The following is a 16,714-nucleotide window of genomic DNA, read 5'->3' as shown; positions in this document are numbered from 1 at the left end:
AGCAGATCCTGGAATAATGCATTTAACCAGTATGAAAGCAAAGTGTGACGTTTCCTTCTGCACAGCTAGTGTTTTCATGCCTTTGTAGAAGGGAAGTCCATCAGAACAATGGCCATTGGACTGTCCTTGGCAATTGATTGTCCAGAGCATACTGCCTAGTAAGGTGTGCAGCCAGAGTTGGGCAAGAAAATATTAAAAATTGTATGATCAAAACATGTGAACACTCTCCATGGGAATACAGAAGGGCTCAGTCAGCTGGCAGTTTATAGGGAGTCTGGACAAAGCAATCGTATTTTAGTAACAATGTTAGAATGGAAGAGAAGGATTGATTGGTGAATTATTGTTTTATGTGTTTTTCTAAATAACTGGCCTCATCATTGTGCTGCTCACAGCGGTGTCTACTGAGCTGAAAGGTCACTCACAGATTTGGAGAAATACAGAATATCAGCTAGTAATATTTTGAGATAGAGGGAATAATATTTCTAGTAATAAGCAAGCCAATTAATGGTTTTACTATATTTAAAACATTGAAAAAGCCCACGAACAATGAAGTAAAAATACCAGTAAAAGCTGAAAACATTAGTGCTAAAAGAGAGGAAGGAAGGAAGGAAGGAAAGAAAGAAAAAAAGAAAGAAAAAAACCCCAAGCTATGCTCTTCATAAAATATGAAAAAGGATCAGATAAATGTTTTTTAGAAGGATGGTTTAGAAATTTTTTATTTTCTTTTTTAAACACTATACACTTTTTAACAGCCTTTTAAAAATAGTATGCACTTTCATTTTTATTGGGGGTTTGTTTGTTTTTTTCTGTTAAGACTTACTTTACATCTCTGTAGGGCATGTAAAGGATTTACAGGTTTTGGGGCAGGGAGAGGTCTGAATTTAGAACAATCTTAGTGTACAGAATTTGTCTCCAATTAATAGGCCAAAACATACTCTTTCTGTACTTTTTGGAAATATAAGACCAGTTATATTTTGGAAGTTAAAACAGCTCTTCCATGAGCAGTCTCCCAAAGACTCAAGATTTTACTGCATATTCCAGGTTAGGAAAAGTACACAAATTTATCATAACAATTAAAAAATCTTTAAAGTAAGAAATGCAGCAGTCAGTCCAACTTCTGCATCACAAACAGGACACTAAATTGTATTACACAGTGAATTTAAGAAGAAATTGTTACATAATCCACTGCATCAAAACAGCAGCAGGTAAAATCCTAATATTTCATCTGTTCCTAGTGTCTACTTCAGATATTTGTCAGATAACAGCTATTAAAACCCAATGAAATGTCCATGCAGCAAACTGACTTTATCATATCTGATTTTAAAGTACAAAGTCCAGTAAGAACTTTCTGGGTCTGTATCAAAAGGGACACTGTTTATTTTCACACGTACCTGAGAAAATTTTCTCATTCTACTGGATCTCTGGTTCCGGGGTTTTATTAAAAGCTTATGTTTAGCAGCAGAATTATCCAAGAAAGCAGAAAGCTCAGGTGGAGTGTCAAAATTGGCTGTAGGGGAGATGGTACTGTCAGATGTCCGGGGAGACCCAGTTTTGGTACTTCCATGCCTAGTGAACAGCTGACCATCTGTAGAGCGAGATCTAGAAGAACGCAGTGTAATCTGAAAAAAAAAAACAAACCCCAAATGGAGAATCAAACAAAGAAACAAAGATACAAAAATAACAATTCTACAAATAAGTAGACATATTTATTACCATTTTAATTTTTCCTCTTTTTCTTTTTTGACATTTCTTTAAAATATGTTGCATTTCCTAATGTTGCATGTAATGTACTGGTGTTAGCAATTCTGCATTTTTAGCTGCTTGAGTACTGTGATACACTGTCCAGTGGGAAGAAGCAAATCCCATGTAACTGGAAGACCTAAAGCACACAAGTATATGGCCAGAATGTTTCGTAAGACAGATTCATGAAGAGTACTGTTACAGAACCTAAAGGGCCATTTTCTTTTCTGGGTGTATCCTCAAGCATCTTTGTCTAGCCTCCTACCCAGTTATTTTGTGCTGAGCATCTTTAGTTTCCTATATGTCAACAAGTCCCTTCCGATTCTACCCTTCAAGTACCCTCCCAAAGACAAAAGAATTAAGAATTAGTGGCATTGACACTTCGGCTCATACTTTTACATCATGTATTTATATCTGCACTTACTGGAAATGTAAAGTTTCATTTCTCATTCATAAGACTAGTCTGGGGAAGGAAGTGATGGATAATTCCTACTAGCGGCCAATAACCAGAAACAGCTCCTGAATGTTGGAAGGGGTGTCATACTTGCACAAAGGTGGAATTCAGCTTGCCTGTGAGCTTCACCAAAAAGTGCTCTAGATCCAGGGAGGATACAAAAAGAACACTGGAAAACTTATTTTAAAATGCTCTATAAGGCATTTTCTTTCCTCTTTTCTCTTTTCTTTCAGATTCAGTTTTGCAAATAAGCAAAATGGCATTTCTAAACTATCTATCACAGCATTAACGTGACCTCCAACAGCTCATGACAACACTCCCTTTGTAAGCTTGAAATTCTGGTTCATTTCTTTGGAGGAGATTTCCTCCTTTGTCATGCTTTCTTCTGTGGGCATTCTACTTTCCTCTTCTTCTTTCTTTTTTTCCTGGACATGGTATTTTACTAAGGAGGTTGGACGGGAGAAGGGCAGGGCACGTTCATTTTATTTTGGGAGAGGAAAAGCATCAGCATTTTCTTCAAGTAGAATTCTGCAATATGCACTGTAGCCCAAAGATACTCTGTAGTGTAGTGAGAGCCTTCTATAGCTTTCTCAATGGCCAGGGGAAAACTCCCATTGATTTTAGCAGAGGCTGGATCCACACCTTCTAACCATACTTTCTACTTAAGAAAAAGAAGATAGCTCAGACATGCTGAATAATAGATGTTCTCATTAACTTTAACTCTACAATATCTGCAGTCTAATAGTCAAACATGACTAATGTACAACAAATGATAGGTGGCTGCATTATACATTAGTACCTAACAGTGAATGCATTGACATTTTAGTTCCATGATAAAGACACAGCACATGTTCTCTTTCAAAGCACGTCATTATTTGCCTGCCTTTTTTCTGGCTCCTGCTTTTCTTAGAGAACTTTGAATGTCTTCTCCTTGGCAGTGCTCAGGGTGGCCCATTACACTGGAAAATCCAAAATCTGGTTTCTTACTTAAGTTTCAGTAGCCTTAGTGAATGCCAGCTCTGAGCTAGCTGCTGAAGTTGTTTGTTCCACCAAGTCTGGCTTTGACAAAGCCTACCGGAGAGGGAAAGAGCTGGCAGACCCCTTTCTCCAAATCTCACGGCTCAGTCATCCTTCAGCTGGGTGGTGGTATGGGGCCAGGAGGAAATCCCATCCCCAAGGCCCAGACAGGAAAGTTGTGATTCCTTTCTTTAACCCAGAAAAGCTGTCAAGACACAGCAAGATGTCCCTGCTGCCCAAAACCTCTGGACTGGGTTATGCAAAATTCCTCAGCCCTGTGAACTGGTCTCCTCTCGCTTCTAGAAGCAGGGCTAATTTCTCCAAAATGCCAGGTAGTAGACCCTGTGGTTCGGAGGAAAGCCTTCAGATGGAGATGCATTCTGGCTGCACTCTCACGCTGGCATGGGATGAAGAAACTCTGAGCTAAATGATAGGGCATGTGGAAAAAGCTAAGCAACTGTGTAGTCAGCGCCACGACTCGGGAGTCAGCAAGTGAGTCAGAAAGCAATGGAACAACAGGGAGACATAAATCCTCTTTTAGCAAACATGCATCTGGACTGGGCACAATTACAGTGAGCCCATAACAGCTTTCAAGAAATTCTTCCTTCATGAGTTCTGTTGGTTCGATTTTAAAGATATTAATATTGCACTGCATATAAGCAGTTTTTTCAAACAGCTTCATGTGGAAACTAAGAAGTAAGGCCAGAAATCTTTGCTGAGGCCTGATGCAACTGGTCCTGAAATACATTTTGCATAATTACCAAGAAATGGTCAGCTCAGGACTAGTTTTTCTATTTCATTTCTGCAATTTCCCTCCACCCCTCCTCTTCTTCCTAGAAAATGTTCTTCTCTCTACCCCTTGTGTTGTTTCCTCCACGACTCCAGCTGTGGACAGCTAAAAGGAACTCTTCAGAGCTTTTCAAAACAGCCCTTTAATCAGCCAGAACGGCTGGCTGCTGATTGAAGAAAGCCATCCATGTGCCTATACTTGAGCTCTGAAAAACATCACTTCAGCAAAATTCACAGCCAGAATCTAACTGCAGGCTGAACTCAGACTCCTAAGCAGCAATGTCAGCCACTATCATCAGGCAAACACTTTCTGTGTCAGTGTGAGGTAACTTCATACTTAAAGTAGGGTCTGGGCAGATTTCAGAGGATCTGCTTGTTCCCATCTCTTCAATAAGCTTTCTCCCTTACCCTATGCATGTACCTCAAGCAGCCTTTACTGCAATTTCCCATCTTTGAAAAAACAGACACTGGTTCAGTGTCTAAATCTGGTTGGTTGTGCCTGGAGATTAAATCATGTCTATAAAGTTAGCTAAAGGATATGAGCTTTCCTAGAGGCATTAATTATTATCAATGGGAGATTACGGTGCATCAGAATTATGTTGATAAATAATCATAGTTTTTTATGTTAGACAGACAGACATTAAAACAGCAAACAGATAGGCAGGCAATTACATGCATACAAAGTTGTTTTTTACATCAGACAGGCAACAAAATAATATTTTTTATATTTGTTTTTAAAACTACTATGGGTAATTACTTCTCCCTTAATACATTTGGCAGAAGTTACCTGTTCTTCTTCTTCACTGCCTGTTCCAGCTAAACTCAAAGAGCTAAGGTGCTTGTGAGAGTCAGAGAACTGTGGGATGGAATGAGGAAGAGATTCAGTAAAAGATGACAAACAAGGTGGATATAATCACAGAAACCATCTACACAAAGTGCACAAGGGTACTGACAATGTAAGATGTTTTTCTCTATAGTCTTAAGGATTAGCAAGGACACTGCAAACATGAAGTGTAAGACATGCAGATAAAGAATGAAATAATGTCTAACAAAACTATAATTTAAAAAAAAAATCAGATTATTTTACGTTTCTTTTTCCAGTGAAAACCTAGAAGAACATTAGAGTGTTCTCTTATCAACACACTCAAAGGGGAATACAGATTTTTCAGCCTTATTTTTTCTTAATGCCTGGGAGCTCCTTTTAGTCTCTACAGAAAACACAGCATTCCCATGCATGCACACAATCACATACTCTTCTTCCTAGTTCTGCATTTTCTGGTGTGATATTTCTGTTTTAACAGGAGCACAGATTCTAAGTAGCTGTTTACAGAGAGACAGAGTATTTTCCCAATTTGAGTAAGGTACTTCTGAATCGCTCAGAGGTAAAATAGGGATACGTAAAACCAATTACTTTATTCTGCCATCCACATATAGGTAAAACAAGTCATTAAACATTCATTTTTGTCAACACTGGAACTACTCACTCTTGTTCTTATGCCTGAGCTTAGGCTTTCATGGAACAAAGACATTTCTGGAGGGCTCCTGGGTAATCCATCATCTTCAGAACTGGTCCCAGGATCCTCTGTTCGCTTTGCATGAAGTCCAAATGGAGGCGGAGGTCCCAGTTTCATGGTAGGCTGGAGCTTCATCTTCAGCATGGCATAAAATACATTAGCTTATGATAGTGATGGAGGTCTTCCCAGAACATTTTTTTAGCTGAGGTCAATGAGTTACCATTATTTTAACTTCTCACAACTAAATGATCCAGGGCACAGGACATCTGACTCTACACATTCTCTTAAGGAGCCAAATAAACAACCCATTTTTCAGCTATCATTTATGTAGAACCAAGACAGGATACTGCTGTCTAATTAACAAATGCAACATTTGATGTAAACTGCAGACAGATATTACTTACTAATCAAATGTTCAACCACAAATGTTGTCTAAGAAAACCTGAAGCCTAGAAAGACATTCCACCTCTTGCATTTGAAAAGAAAAATTAAGTTGTGTAAATTACCTGTAAAGCTCTAATCCGATCAGAAATGTTTTCTTGAGAAAACACTCTTACTGGCCTTGCAGGCTCTTGTCCAGTCTCAAGGATGAAAATGCTATCATGTGACAAAGCTCTGCTTCCCATAATGCCTTTATGTGTCCTAGAATAATATAACAAATGAGTGAAAACATGCAAAGTTTTTTGCCATTTCTCTTAACTCAAGTGGTCTATTGGATGTGAAACAGGAGACACAGATGCACAACATACATCACAAACAAGATTCCAGACTTCTCCATGAATATAGACATTCAGGGTAATCTAAGGAACACCTTTAAAAAACAAAACAAAACAAAAAAAAAACCAAAAAAAACCCCAAACAAACAACAACAAAAAAAATTAAATGTTATCTGCCACATTAACAAACTGAATCAAGGTTAAAGACAGTTTAACCCCAGAAGATGAGTTGTGTTTTATGGAAAAAGCTACTGCCCCTTGGGTGAAAGCCAGCAGCTGGGTGGTGTCACAGGCCCACAGGCAATGCCAGGTGCAAAATAGAGTTCACATAAATGAGTCTGTACTGAGACTCCTTAATGTAAGACTATGTCTTGCAAATGAGTGACCATTACCATAGGAAGAATAATACCTTTTACTGTCTGTATGTGGTACAGCATTTAATACATCTCTGCCATACAGATCATTAGCAAAAAACATCTCAGGCAATGTAGTCCTCACATGGAACCCTTTGCATAAATCCTTAAAAGGATGTGCTGTGCTCTATATCAAAATCCCTCGGATTTTCACTTATGAGCCTGTGAGACACATTTTTTCATAGACAATCTTTGAGGCATAGGTATAGGAAGTGGGAGATACTTTGTGGGCAGTTTCTCTCATATTCTGTTTCTTACTTCTGATGCATGCATTACGTAACTTCTTTTGTAAATGGTGCAATCGGAAAATGAGCACCTTGCTTCCTTATGGGAGTGGTAGAGGAGGCCCATAGACAGAGAGGTAACTGCTAGGAGGTTTTTTGTGCTCATTTTCCTCAGCTTAGCTCATACCCTGACTGAGCAGGGACAAGGAATGTGTGCACATAGCATTTTTTATAAGAGTACCTTTTTCAAATTTTTAAAATCAGGCAGCTATGAAATGGTAAATGAGTACAGAATAGAGAATTGTTTGGGTTTATGTAAGTATCAAGTTAATTGAGCAGAAAGGAAAACAGAACTGTATTTCTGGATCCTAGATACTGTCATAGGGACACTGAAGACAAACATAAACAATCATGGCAGACAGTAACATTTTCCTCATAGTTGCTGCTATAAATATGTTTGATAAAACAATAGCAGGAAAGATTTGATCTACGTTCTTGCTGCAGAAGGAAGGAAAGCCTGCTACTTCTGCTTAATGCATTAGACACATTAGAAGAACAATTTATCTAAGTGCAAATGTGACCTCTGCAATGCATCCAAGGTCAGACAGATCTACAGCAATTTACAGAATAGGTGCCACTCCGGGCTGCAGTGGTGCCCCACGCACCAACATTCAACAAGGACAGCAGCCACACAGGCTGTGTCCTTGCATGGGCACATTTATCCCAGCATTCCATCCTCAATTCCTCTTTCTAGCAGATACATCCCTCCCAGACACATAATGGAGGCACCCCTACATGTCTCCTCAGATTAAGAGGGTTCAAATTAATTTTTCTTCCTTTCAAATAATTTCCTGGGTTTTGTCTGTCTAAATAAATACTAAGAAACAATAATGTAACAATCTTTCTGTTACAGCACCGGAATATGGCCAAAACAGCCAGAGATGGCACCCACTTGATATGACCTTGTTAAGCCATACACGGGGGAAAGAAAAGCTCACCATCCACGTCTTGTAAATGAGTTGTCAAACACCACTACACACCACCTGATACTGCCAGCCCAGGACTCCGAGGGCTTCAAGCTGGACTAACTAACATTACTATTGCCAATACCATGTAAGCAAAACGCAAAAAAAACCCCAAAAAACCAAAAACGACAACAACAACAACAAAAAACCACAAACAAAACCAAACCATCAAAGAAAAAAAAAAAAGTTAATAATTTATTTTGGTTGTTTGGCGCTGCCTGGTGGCCACATCGAGTAATGTAATTTTAAATGGCCCGGATGGTTTCCTTTCCCATTCCTGGGTACAGCAGCACCCCTTACTTCAGGACCAGGAGGTTTGTTCTGAGAGGCACAGCATCCATCAATGCAAAGACTTGCTTCTTAGTTATTCAAGAGGTTCTTCAGCCCACCTCTCTATCCAGAGACATATCTGAATGTTTGGACCGGGTTTCTCATGGTTACTTTTCATAGTGGGTAACTCTTTCGCAGCGTCTCAATGAAGACAGGGTTTTCAGAGGCAATGAGGTACACAGGATGGGACTCATCTGATCTAACTTCAGATATCAAATTGCAGCTATTTACATTGGAGGTGGTTATCCCAGACTCCTGTTTACATTCAGTGGGGAGATATAGGCACTTCCAGAGCCTATTTCATGCATAAGGAAGATACAATCTTTATTAGTTATGCTGACTTCTCTCTGATTATAAAAGGCAGCTGGTAACTAACTATCCCTGTCCATAGCAGAGAAGCTGGAACTGGATGATGTCTAAAGACCCTTCCAACTCTAACCATTCTATGAATTTGTGGTTCCATAACCCACATGGAGACATTTTTCCTTCGGTCAGATGAATCCCATGTATACAGAGGAAAAAAAAAGTCTTCAGAGCCTCTCAATCCTGCTGATTTCAGTTGCAGTCATCTCATTACTCCTTCCTTGTTTCAAACCCTGGCACAAATGGTTAGTCATCTACATTTCTCTAACAATCCTTAGTAGCTACATTTTAGGGGAATGAGACAGTCCTGGTAAGATATAAACTGGCTATCTAATTCATTTTTGAAAATAGGAATTACATTCTTTTGAAATTAAAACCCAAGGCTTATTCATGATTAAGTGAAAGATTTTTCATTAATATTTCTTGCTACATCCCATCTAATTCCCTTCTGATTTGCCTTGCATCAACCATTTTAATTTGTACTTTCCTGGGAAAAGCAACTATTTGAAAATACACCATTATGAACAAGGGGAGGAGGTAATTTTGGAGTGTCTTTAATCTACAAACATTGTAGCAATATTTTTTTTTGTTTACCAGACAGAGTCCAAAGACTTACTCAAGTTCATCTTCAGAATCATAACTAATGCGCATGTCATGAGAGGCTGCGACATCACTTGTTGACTGGCACGACTTCAGGCTGCTGCTCACAGAAGATGACGTCTCCTTCCTTTTCTTTTTACCAAAAAACTTTTTGAAAGATTTGAACTTTGATTTTTTCTTTCCTAAGTGAAGAAACATAAAGAAGATGCAATCAGCAGCATGCATAAATTTTTGAACAATAACATTTCTTTATAATTTTTTGCATAAATGGACTTTTTCCTGGAAAATGCTACACCGTCCACAGTTGCATTAATGTCTTTCAAGAATGTACTGAAAGTATGAAATTACTGTTATCTTGGAGAATGGATTGCAATGTTTATGAGACATAAGAAATAACCAGTGGTGTAGAATCATTCCTAATAGAGTTTCTACTTGCCTCTTGAGGTAATTAAACTGTGAAGGAAAAATTTGGCCTTAACTGCCTGGGATATGAAAAAGAAATTATTACTTGGAAACCCACTGCCTTTGTTCAGCAAGCTAAATACTGATGATAAGAGCAATGCTACAAAAATCAATTTAAATGTAGAAAAGGTATACATAGGTGAATGCACAGTGTCAGGAGGCTAATGCTTTTAAAATAGCATTTTAAAATTTTGGCTTTATAATACATCAAGAATATTCTGAATGCTAATTAAAAGATTCAATGGATCACAAAGTATTCATCTAGGAATCAAGCAATAACTTTGAAAAGCAATTCTAGTCTGCTCAGTGAGGAAAGACCTAAATTAGGATCAGTTGCAGCTCAGTGAAGGAAACTATTTCAAATTAAATCAGTGTTTTGCACAAGAATTCCAGCAACTTGTGCCTGGCCTGTTTAAGTTGGCATGAGAGCACTGTGAGGCATCCCTGTCAGCATTTCACTCACTCTTGGATTTTGTTGGGTAAAAAAGTTAGCTTGGTCACATGATGCTATAAAAGTCTTATTTCAAGCCTCTGAAAATGCTGGAAACACATAACAATGCTTGGAAACAGGAGAAGAGAAAAGCAGAATGCATTCTCTAAACAGGCAAATTTACTTCTATGATAGAGCTAAGGCATAGAAGCTCAAGAAATCACAGCCCTTTTCATTCACTGGGGAAGGGTGAAATTATACCTGAATTGTCCTCTCCATCTCCTTCAGCCTCTCTCATCTTAGGGTCCATTATCCTTGAAGAACTCACGTGGCAATCACTAAAGAAGGTACAAAAGGTGTTAGTTGTATCAACAAAATAACAGTACTTCACTATATATGTGTACACAGACATACAGACAAGTTAATAAAATATAAAAATGTAAAATACAATATTATGTATATGCTAAGATAATGTCTCCATACACATCTAAACACATTTGTGTGTATATTATATATAAATACATGTAGAAGATACATAACATATAAAAATATCCCATTTGGTACTTATTAGGCTAAGCTGTAATAGATTACACAGAGTATTTCCACTTTCAAAAGACGATAGTACATAACAGTTTAGTCAATCAGCCTCTTCTGTCTGAAGACTGACTTTGGTGAATTCTTGAATGCTTCTAAAAACATGTATGAGAGGAGGTGGGCTTCTTTGATTCTCCTTTTCTCGACCCATTCAGGACCAGTGGCAAAATGACAAAATGACAACATTAGAGTAAGTGTACAAGTAACAATAGTAGAGAACCCCATGTATTTTTCTCTTGTATATACCCAGTTTGAAGTTTCTGCAGATTGCATTTTTTCTTCTTTCTAAAGAAACTTGGGAAAAGGTAGTGATTCTTTCTATTCTTTTAATTTTGTATAGACAACAGAGTTAGGGAGAATTAGTGACAGAGAAATATAAGTAAAGCAACTGATTTTCTAATTTTCTCCTCTCTTCCTTACTTTTCAGAACCAAAATATTACTTTGCTTATTAAGGTTCCTAAACTAAAAAATAATTGCAAAACTGTACATGTCCAAAGCCTGAAGACATTATATCTGTCATTTAAATTGTATTTCTGGTGCAGTAGTCTGTTTGTGCTCTCTTTTCCTCATCTGGAGAGCCATAATTTCATGGTCAAGGGAGAAGAAAGTCATGAATGCCATTGACTGGATAATGAATTAAATGGTGTAGAGTCTCTCTTTGGGCTGTAATGGTGGTAGGTGCCCATGCCACAGCCTGGATGGAAGGGTAAGTAGACTGTGGCTGTTTTCATCCACTGAAGGACCAGGAGACTTAAGAAATAAAGCTTGTAAATCCAGTGAGCTAGTGAAATGGAAGCAAAACCTTTATTACTCAAATCTAAAACACAACACATCACCTGAACCATCTGCAGCCACTTGAGCTGGACCACAGCACACAGCTGCAGGACAGCCACAGCAAAGGCACCTCTACTGCCCACCAGGGCTTCTGCACCAGACAGACACACAGCTTGGGGGTGAAACAGCCCCTGCCACCACCCACCAGGTACCAAATCAGAATTAACACAAACACCACAGTGAGAAACTTTTGGTCAAGGGCATCTGCCTGAAGTAAGAAGATTTAATAAGGAACCTACCCTAGAAAAAAACATGGATGACGGTGGTGAGGCACTGGAACAGGTTGCCCAGAGAAGCTGTGGATACCCCACCCCTGGAAGTGTTCAAGGCCAGGCTGGATGGGACTTTGGTCTAGTGGAAGGTGTCCCTGCCTATGGCAGGGAGGTTGGGACTAAATGTTCTTTAAGGTGCATTTCAATGCAAAGAATTCTGTGATTCTACGATGCCTTTATTTTTAAAGTAAATGTCCACTGGGAGGTGACAGATAAATATGTATTGTGGGCTGTGGCATACCTGGTCAATTGTTAAACAGGGTGTCTCAGATTCCTGCTGTCACATTGCAGTAGCAATGCCAGGAATGTAAATACTTTCAAAGCTTCAGCTGTTGTATGCATGCCCTGTAGCATCTACAAGCTACACACATCCAGAAGTAGGATTCTAGTCTCTGTATAAATTGTGGATGACATAACTCACATCCCCATTTGTGTCTCACTGGTATCACCCTGCTGCATCCAGCTGCACTCAGGTGAGGGTATATTTTTTTTTATCCGAATGTTTGTATGCCATACTTCAGTAGTTCTCAATAGCAAAGCCACTGGGGGATAAACCCCCACACAGTGACAATGTTTGTTGGTAACATGCAGGCAAGTATGAACATGTTCCCTCTGGCAAAATTCCATCAGTCAGTGTATTATATTCCTGACAAACCAGAATTATGTTCCTGTCCCAAACCTTGGCAGCCAAATTTCTAGGGAATAAAACCAATTAAAAAAAAACCCCAAAACTTAGCGCTACCATAATGCATGCAATGATTAGTGTGATTTATTTTGTGACATCTGAGGTCACAAAGAATGTTTCCACTGGATGCTCCAAACATTGAGGGACACTAATATATGACCTGGGGTGCAGCATAAATCTCCTTACTTAGAGGAAACAGAAGGACACTGAACCTTGATGGGCTCTCTCCTTGCCAGTTGTGCATTTTGAAGCAAGTTCCTCACTCCCTTTCTTTCCTCATGCAGCAATTCTTCAGGCTCACCATGTTTTTGCTGTTTACTAACATTATTTAAGAATTAGTGTGTCTTAAAGGAAAGCAGCCCTCCACTACCGTGTCTCTTGCAAGGGTACAGGACTGGAGCCCTGGCTTGTGAGAAGGAAGGAGGTGTTGGCTACTGAATGTGTGTGTTCATATTCCATCACCTTTAGAACCCTGGGGATTTGGTTATGTGGGGAAATCAAATTCCTAGGTTAAGGGAAGATTCAGGTCAATGTGCATCATTATTTTATATTATTTGTTCTTGATATGACCCATCCTGGGCTCATGCTGGCCTGTTGCTGAAGGAGCTGTTCCATCCACAAGAGCAAGATAAAACAATTGAAAAAACATATGGAATTGATCTACTGGCAAGGGGAAGTTGGCCTGCCTGGCCTCAGATTGATCCTGGTTGGGATTGTTATAATCAGAGATAATTCCCAAAGTGTGATTAGAGCTTGTGAAGAGATAAGTAAATTGAACTAAAGTACAGGAATGTAGACAGTGACTACTAGAAAAGATTGTAACGAGACTGAAATGACTGTCCAGAATCTTAATATTTTATTATTTATTATAACAAAATATAGTAGCAAGTATATTTGTGGACCCAGCAGCCTCTGACATGTGCAACTATTTCAAGGACCATATGTCACAGTGAGAGAGAAAATCAGAAAGATTTTATATTAATATAATAATATTAATATATATTAATATATTATTAAATATAAGCCTGAGGGGGTCTAAACTTGTCCAAAACATAAATGATTTGTTACTTGCTAGCAAAACACACAAAGATTGTTTAAAAGATACTATTTTTCAACATATTGCTTTAGCAGGACATCCAGGGATTTCTTTGTTTAAGGACCTTCTTAATAGATGCCCAACTCAGGCTGCAGTGCTATTAGTAAAAAGTACTTTTAAGATATTTTTACAGAGGAATCTGTCTTTCAGCTTATTGCTTCAGTAGAAACCTAACTGAACCCAGTTTTTGTGTCTGGCTTGTGTAATTTCCATAACACCAGGTCCCACCACTGCTGCTGGATCCATCCCTAGACAGCTCAGTGTCACCTGGGGAAAAGCCTGGCTGCTTTGCTGTGGGAGAGCTGCCGAGGAGACCTGGGCTGTGTACAGGGAGGAAGGCTGTCCAGGTAAGATAGCTTTGGAGTGAGGCAGAAAACAATCCAAGGTGCGGGTCAGAGGCACCTGGGTGCAGGAAACACCAGGCACAAATATCAGTGGCCTCAACCTCCTGTGCAGGAGCCCAGAGACTCTCTTACTCTCAGCAAGGAAACGGTTATCTTAAATTATGGCAAATAAATACTCTAAGTTTGGGTCAGGCAAGCAATACTGTGTGTGCAGTGGAGTGACTGTAAGGCTACATAAAAACTGCCTCTAAACTCATCATGCAATTATAAGGATTTGGTTTTCAGTTCAAAAGACAAGTTTCCAGCCCGAACCCAGACAGCAGTGACTGTCCCAGCCCAGTGGTGGCTGACAGAGGAGGAGGTGACAGCAGCCCCTGGAGCAGTCACTATGTTGTGCAAACACACACAATGACAAGGGCAGCGAGGTGCAGCCACCTGCCCATTACCAAGGATACAGGAAGAGTTTTGTGCCTTCTGTTACCAAGGAGAGATTTGTTTGCATCGGGGGATGAATGGACACATGCTTCCTTAACCCGAGAACGGCACAGGGCAGAGGGGTGGGGGGTAGAGACCAGCAGGCAGCAGAGAGGACTGGAAGAACTTGCAAAATGCTTCTGGGCAGTGTGCAGGTGTTCAGGTTTTCAGAAAAATGCTCAAAAGTCAATAGACTCATTTTTAGAAAGCCCTGGTTTTGAGCAAATGCTTGAAGCTGACACTTAGCCACTTACACCAGCACTTTGCCAAGTGAGGCTTTGCATCGGCACAATATCCCAAGATAGTGTGAAGAAATACTGGTCCTTGCTGAGCATCCAGCAGCTGCCAGAGAACCCTCTGTGACACTCTACAAGCCAGGCACTGCCTTAGTGTCTCAGAAAACCTAGTTGTAGACAATCACATTAATTTCTACCTTAAAATTTACTATGTTGTTTTTATCAACATGAGGGAAAGCTGGGTTTCCTTTTAAATGCTTCCTTTGCACTGTTAGAGAAACACTGGCTTTCACTACCAGGAGAATTTTTTCCCCAAATATATCAACTCAGGGAGCCATACTACCTATTATCTACCCTTTTTCTTTGGAATAATGTATTTTAACGGTATCTTTAGGCAGATTTTCAATCTTTCAAGACTCTTCCTCAACATCTGCAACAAACCCTCCAGTATTAATACATTCATCTTAGGAAAGATTTGATTTTAAAATGGTACTTAAGAGGAGAAACAAAAAAATCCAGAATACCCTTGGTATGATTGTAACTGCTTGTCATTTCCCTGATGTAAACAGAGACTGAAGTTTTTGCTCTGGAGCCAAATTTTTTCACCCTCAAAGCTTTGTTTAAAGTCTACAATGGCCTACAAGCTTAAGAGCTGTGCAACAGAATACTGACAAAATCCAGCAGCTTTGAATTTGGCATCCACTGGGATGGGTGGTATTCATTGTGCACTTATGCTTGGATCTAGAGGCTCAGCAGCTCAGCTTTTTCATTTCCAGTTTCCCCAAGGATTTACTGAAGTCCATCATTTAATTAAATCATCCTGTGATCTGAAAACTCAGCAGGATTTTTATCCTAAAGAAGCAACCTGCATTGGTTCTCCCTTGTTAGCAAGGACAAGATTTACCACACCACTGGCAGTCACATCCTTTTCCTCTTTTTTTTTCCCCACATTGTATGTGTGTTTGTTTTCAGAATGGAATACTAGAGGTACTTGGTTTATCAATTTATTATGAGCTTTTATATGCCAAATATAATGTCTGATGACAAATATTACCTGTTTATAACAGTATTTTTGCTATATTGGACTTTTCCCAGCAGAGACTTTTTTTCTACTTTCCTTCTTTCTTCCTAGGTCCTTTCTAGATAAGCTGTGATACAAGAAATACATCTGAGCCTACGCCACTGCAGAGAATAGAAATGGAATATAGCAGCACAAGAGGTTTCTATTCCCCTTCTTAACCCTTCCAAATGCCAGTACACTCAAAAGTATGTATCCAAAAACCAAACAACAGCAATTTATACCTTTCATTTCTCTTTTGTATAAGAATGTCTCTTTTCTAGTAGAAACATGAGGAGCTAAAAATTCTGAATTTAGGGAAATTATTTCACATGAGAGGAAGAGCTGCCCGTTTCTTGGAACATCATGATGTATACTAACATTCCTACTGATATTACACAGCCTTGAAGACTTGGGGCAGGGGGCGGGCAAAGAAGAAAATAAAACAGGGATTCTGAGGATATAAAAAGAACCCAAATAATCAGAGATAGTCTTCTAACTGAGAGAGTAACCAACCCAAAGCCATCCTAAACCCTAACCATGCCAGGAGCAAAGACTAAGGCAGCCTTTTCTCATCCTCCCTCTCTCTGGGGACTTAGACCTGAAATGAAGACACCATCCAGAGGCCACACAGCCTCTTCTCCTGTCACTTGGACTGCAGAAACAGGACAGCTCCAAGTTTCAAGAGGGAACAAATCCAGAGTGCCTGCCATGGTCCTCTGCCATCACAGGCACACCAGCAGTGCTTTCACAACCCTGGAGACACTCCAGCTCTCCAGCATGTGCATTAGGAAGAGCACCACCTGCACACAGCCCCAGGGTGCCATGTCTTGGCATAGCGCAGGTTCAGAAGTGTGTTGTGATCATCTGCCTCCCAAGCAAAGGTTTATCTCTGCAACCATGGGAGACCTTGTGCTGAAAACATTGTGCAGGGTGTGGCAGAAGGAAGTATAAGGCAGCAGGCAAGTATTCACACAACTCAAGAAACCCTGCTGTTCAACACACCTCTCTGCTCAGACCTCCTACTTCTGACAGAGATCATTG

The 16,714-nt window shown here is 39.6% G+C and overlaps 1 protein-coding gene across 1 annotated transcript in view; it reads right to left on the bottom strand.

The window, feature by feature from the left end:
* Positions 1 to 16,714, bottom strand: part of CRACDL (CRACD like) — a 68,997-nt gene that overhangs the window by 14,721 nt on the left and 37,562 nt on the right. Inside the window, exons 3-8 of the mRNA XM_033519604.1 lie at positions 10,339 to 10,415; positions 9,202 to 9,367; positions 6,021 to 6,156; positions 5,485 to 5,649; positions 4,788 to 4,856; positions 1,392 to 1,619 (exon numbers count right to left, since the gene is read on the bottom strand). Coding sequence (XP_033375495.1) covers positions 1,392 to 1,619; positions 4,788 to 4,856; positions 5,485 to 5,649; positions 6,021 to 6,156; positions 9,202 to 9,367; positions 10,339 to 10,415 — 841 coding nt within the window. The remainder of the gene's footprint in view (positions 1 to 1,391; positions 1,620 to 4,787; positions 4,857 to 5,484; positions 5,650 to 6,020; positions 6,157 to 9,201; positions 9,368 to 10,338; positions 10,416 to 16,714) is intronic.

Source organism: Parus major, chromosome 1, assembly GCF_001522545.3.
Source record: "Parus major isolate Abel chromosome 1, Parus_major1.1, whole genome shotgun sequence".
Classification (NCBI taxonomy): Eukaryota; Metazoa; Chordata; class Aves; order Passeriformes; family Paridae; genus Parus; species Parus major.
The sequence above is the reverse complement of the archived record's forward strand: the minus strand, read 5'-3'. Positions and strand labels throughout refer to the sequence as shown.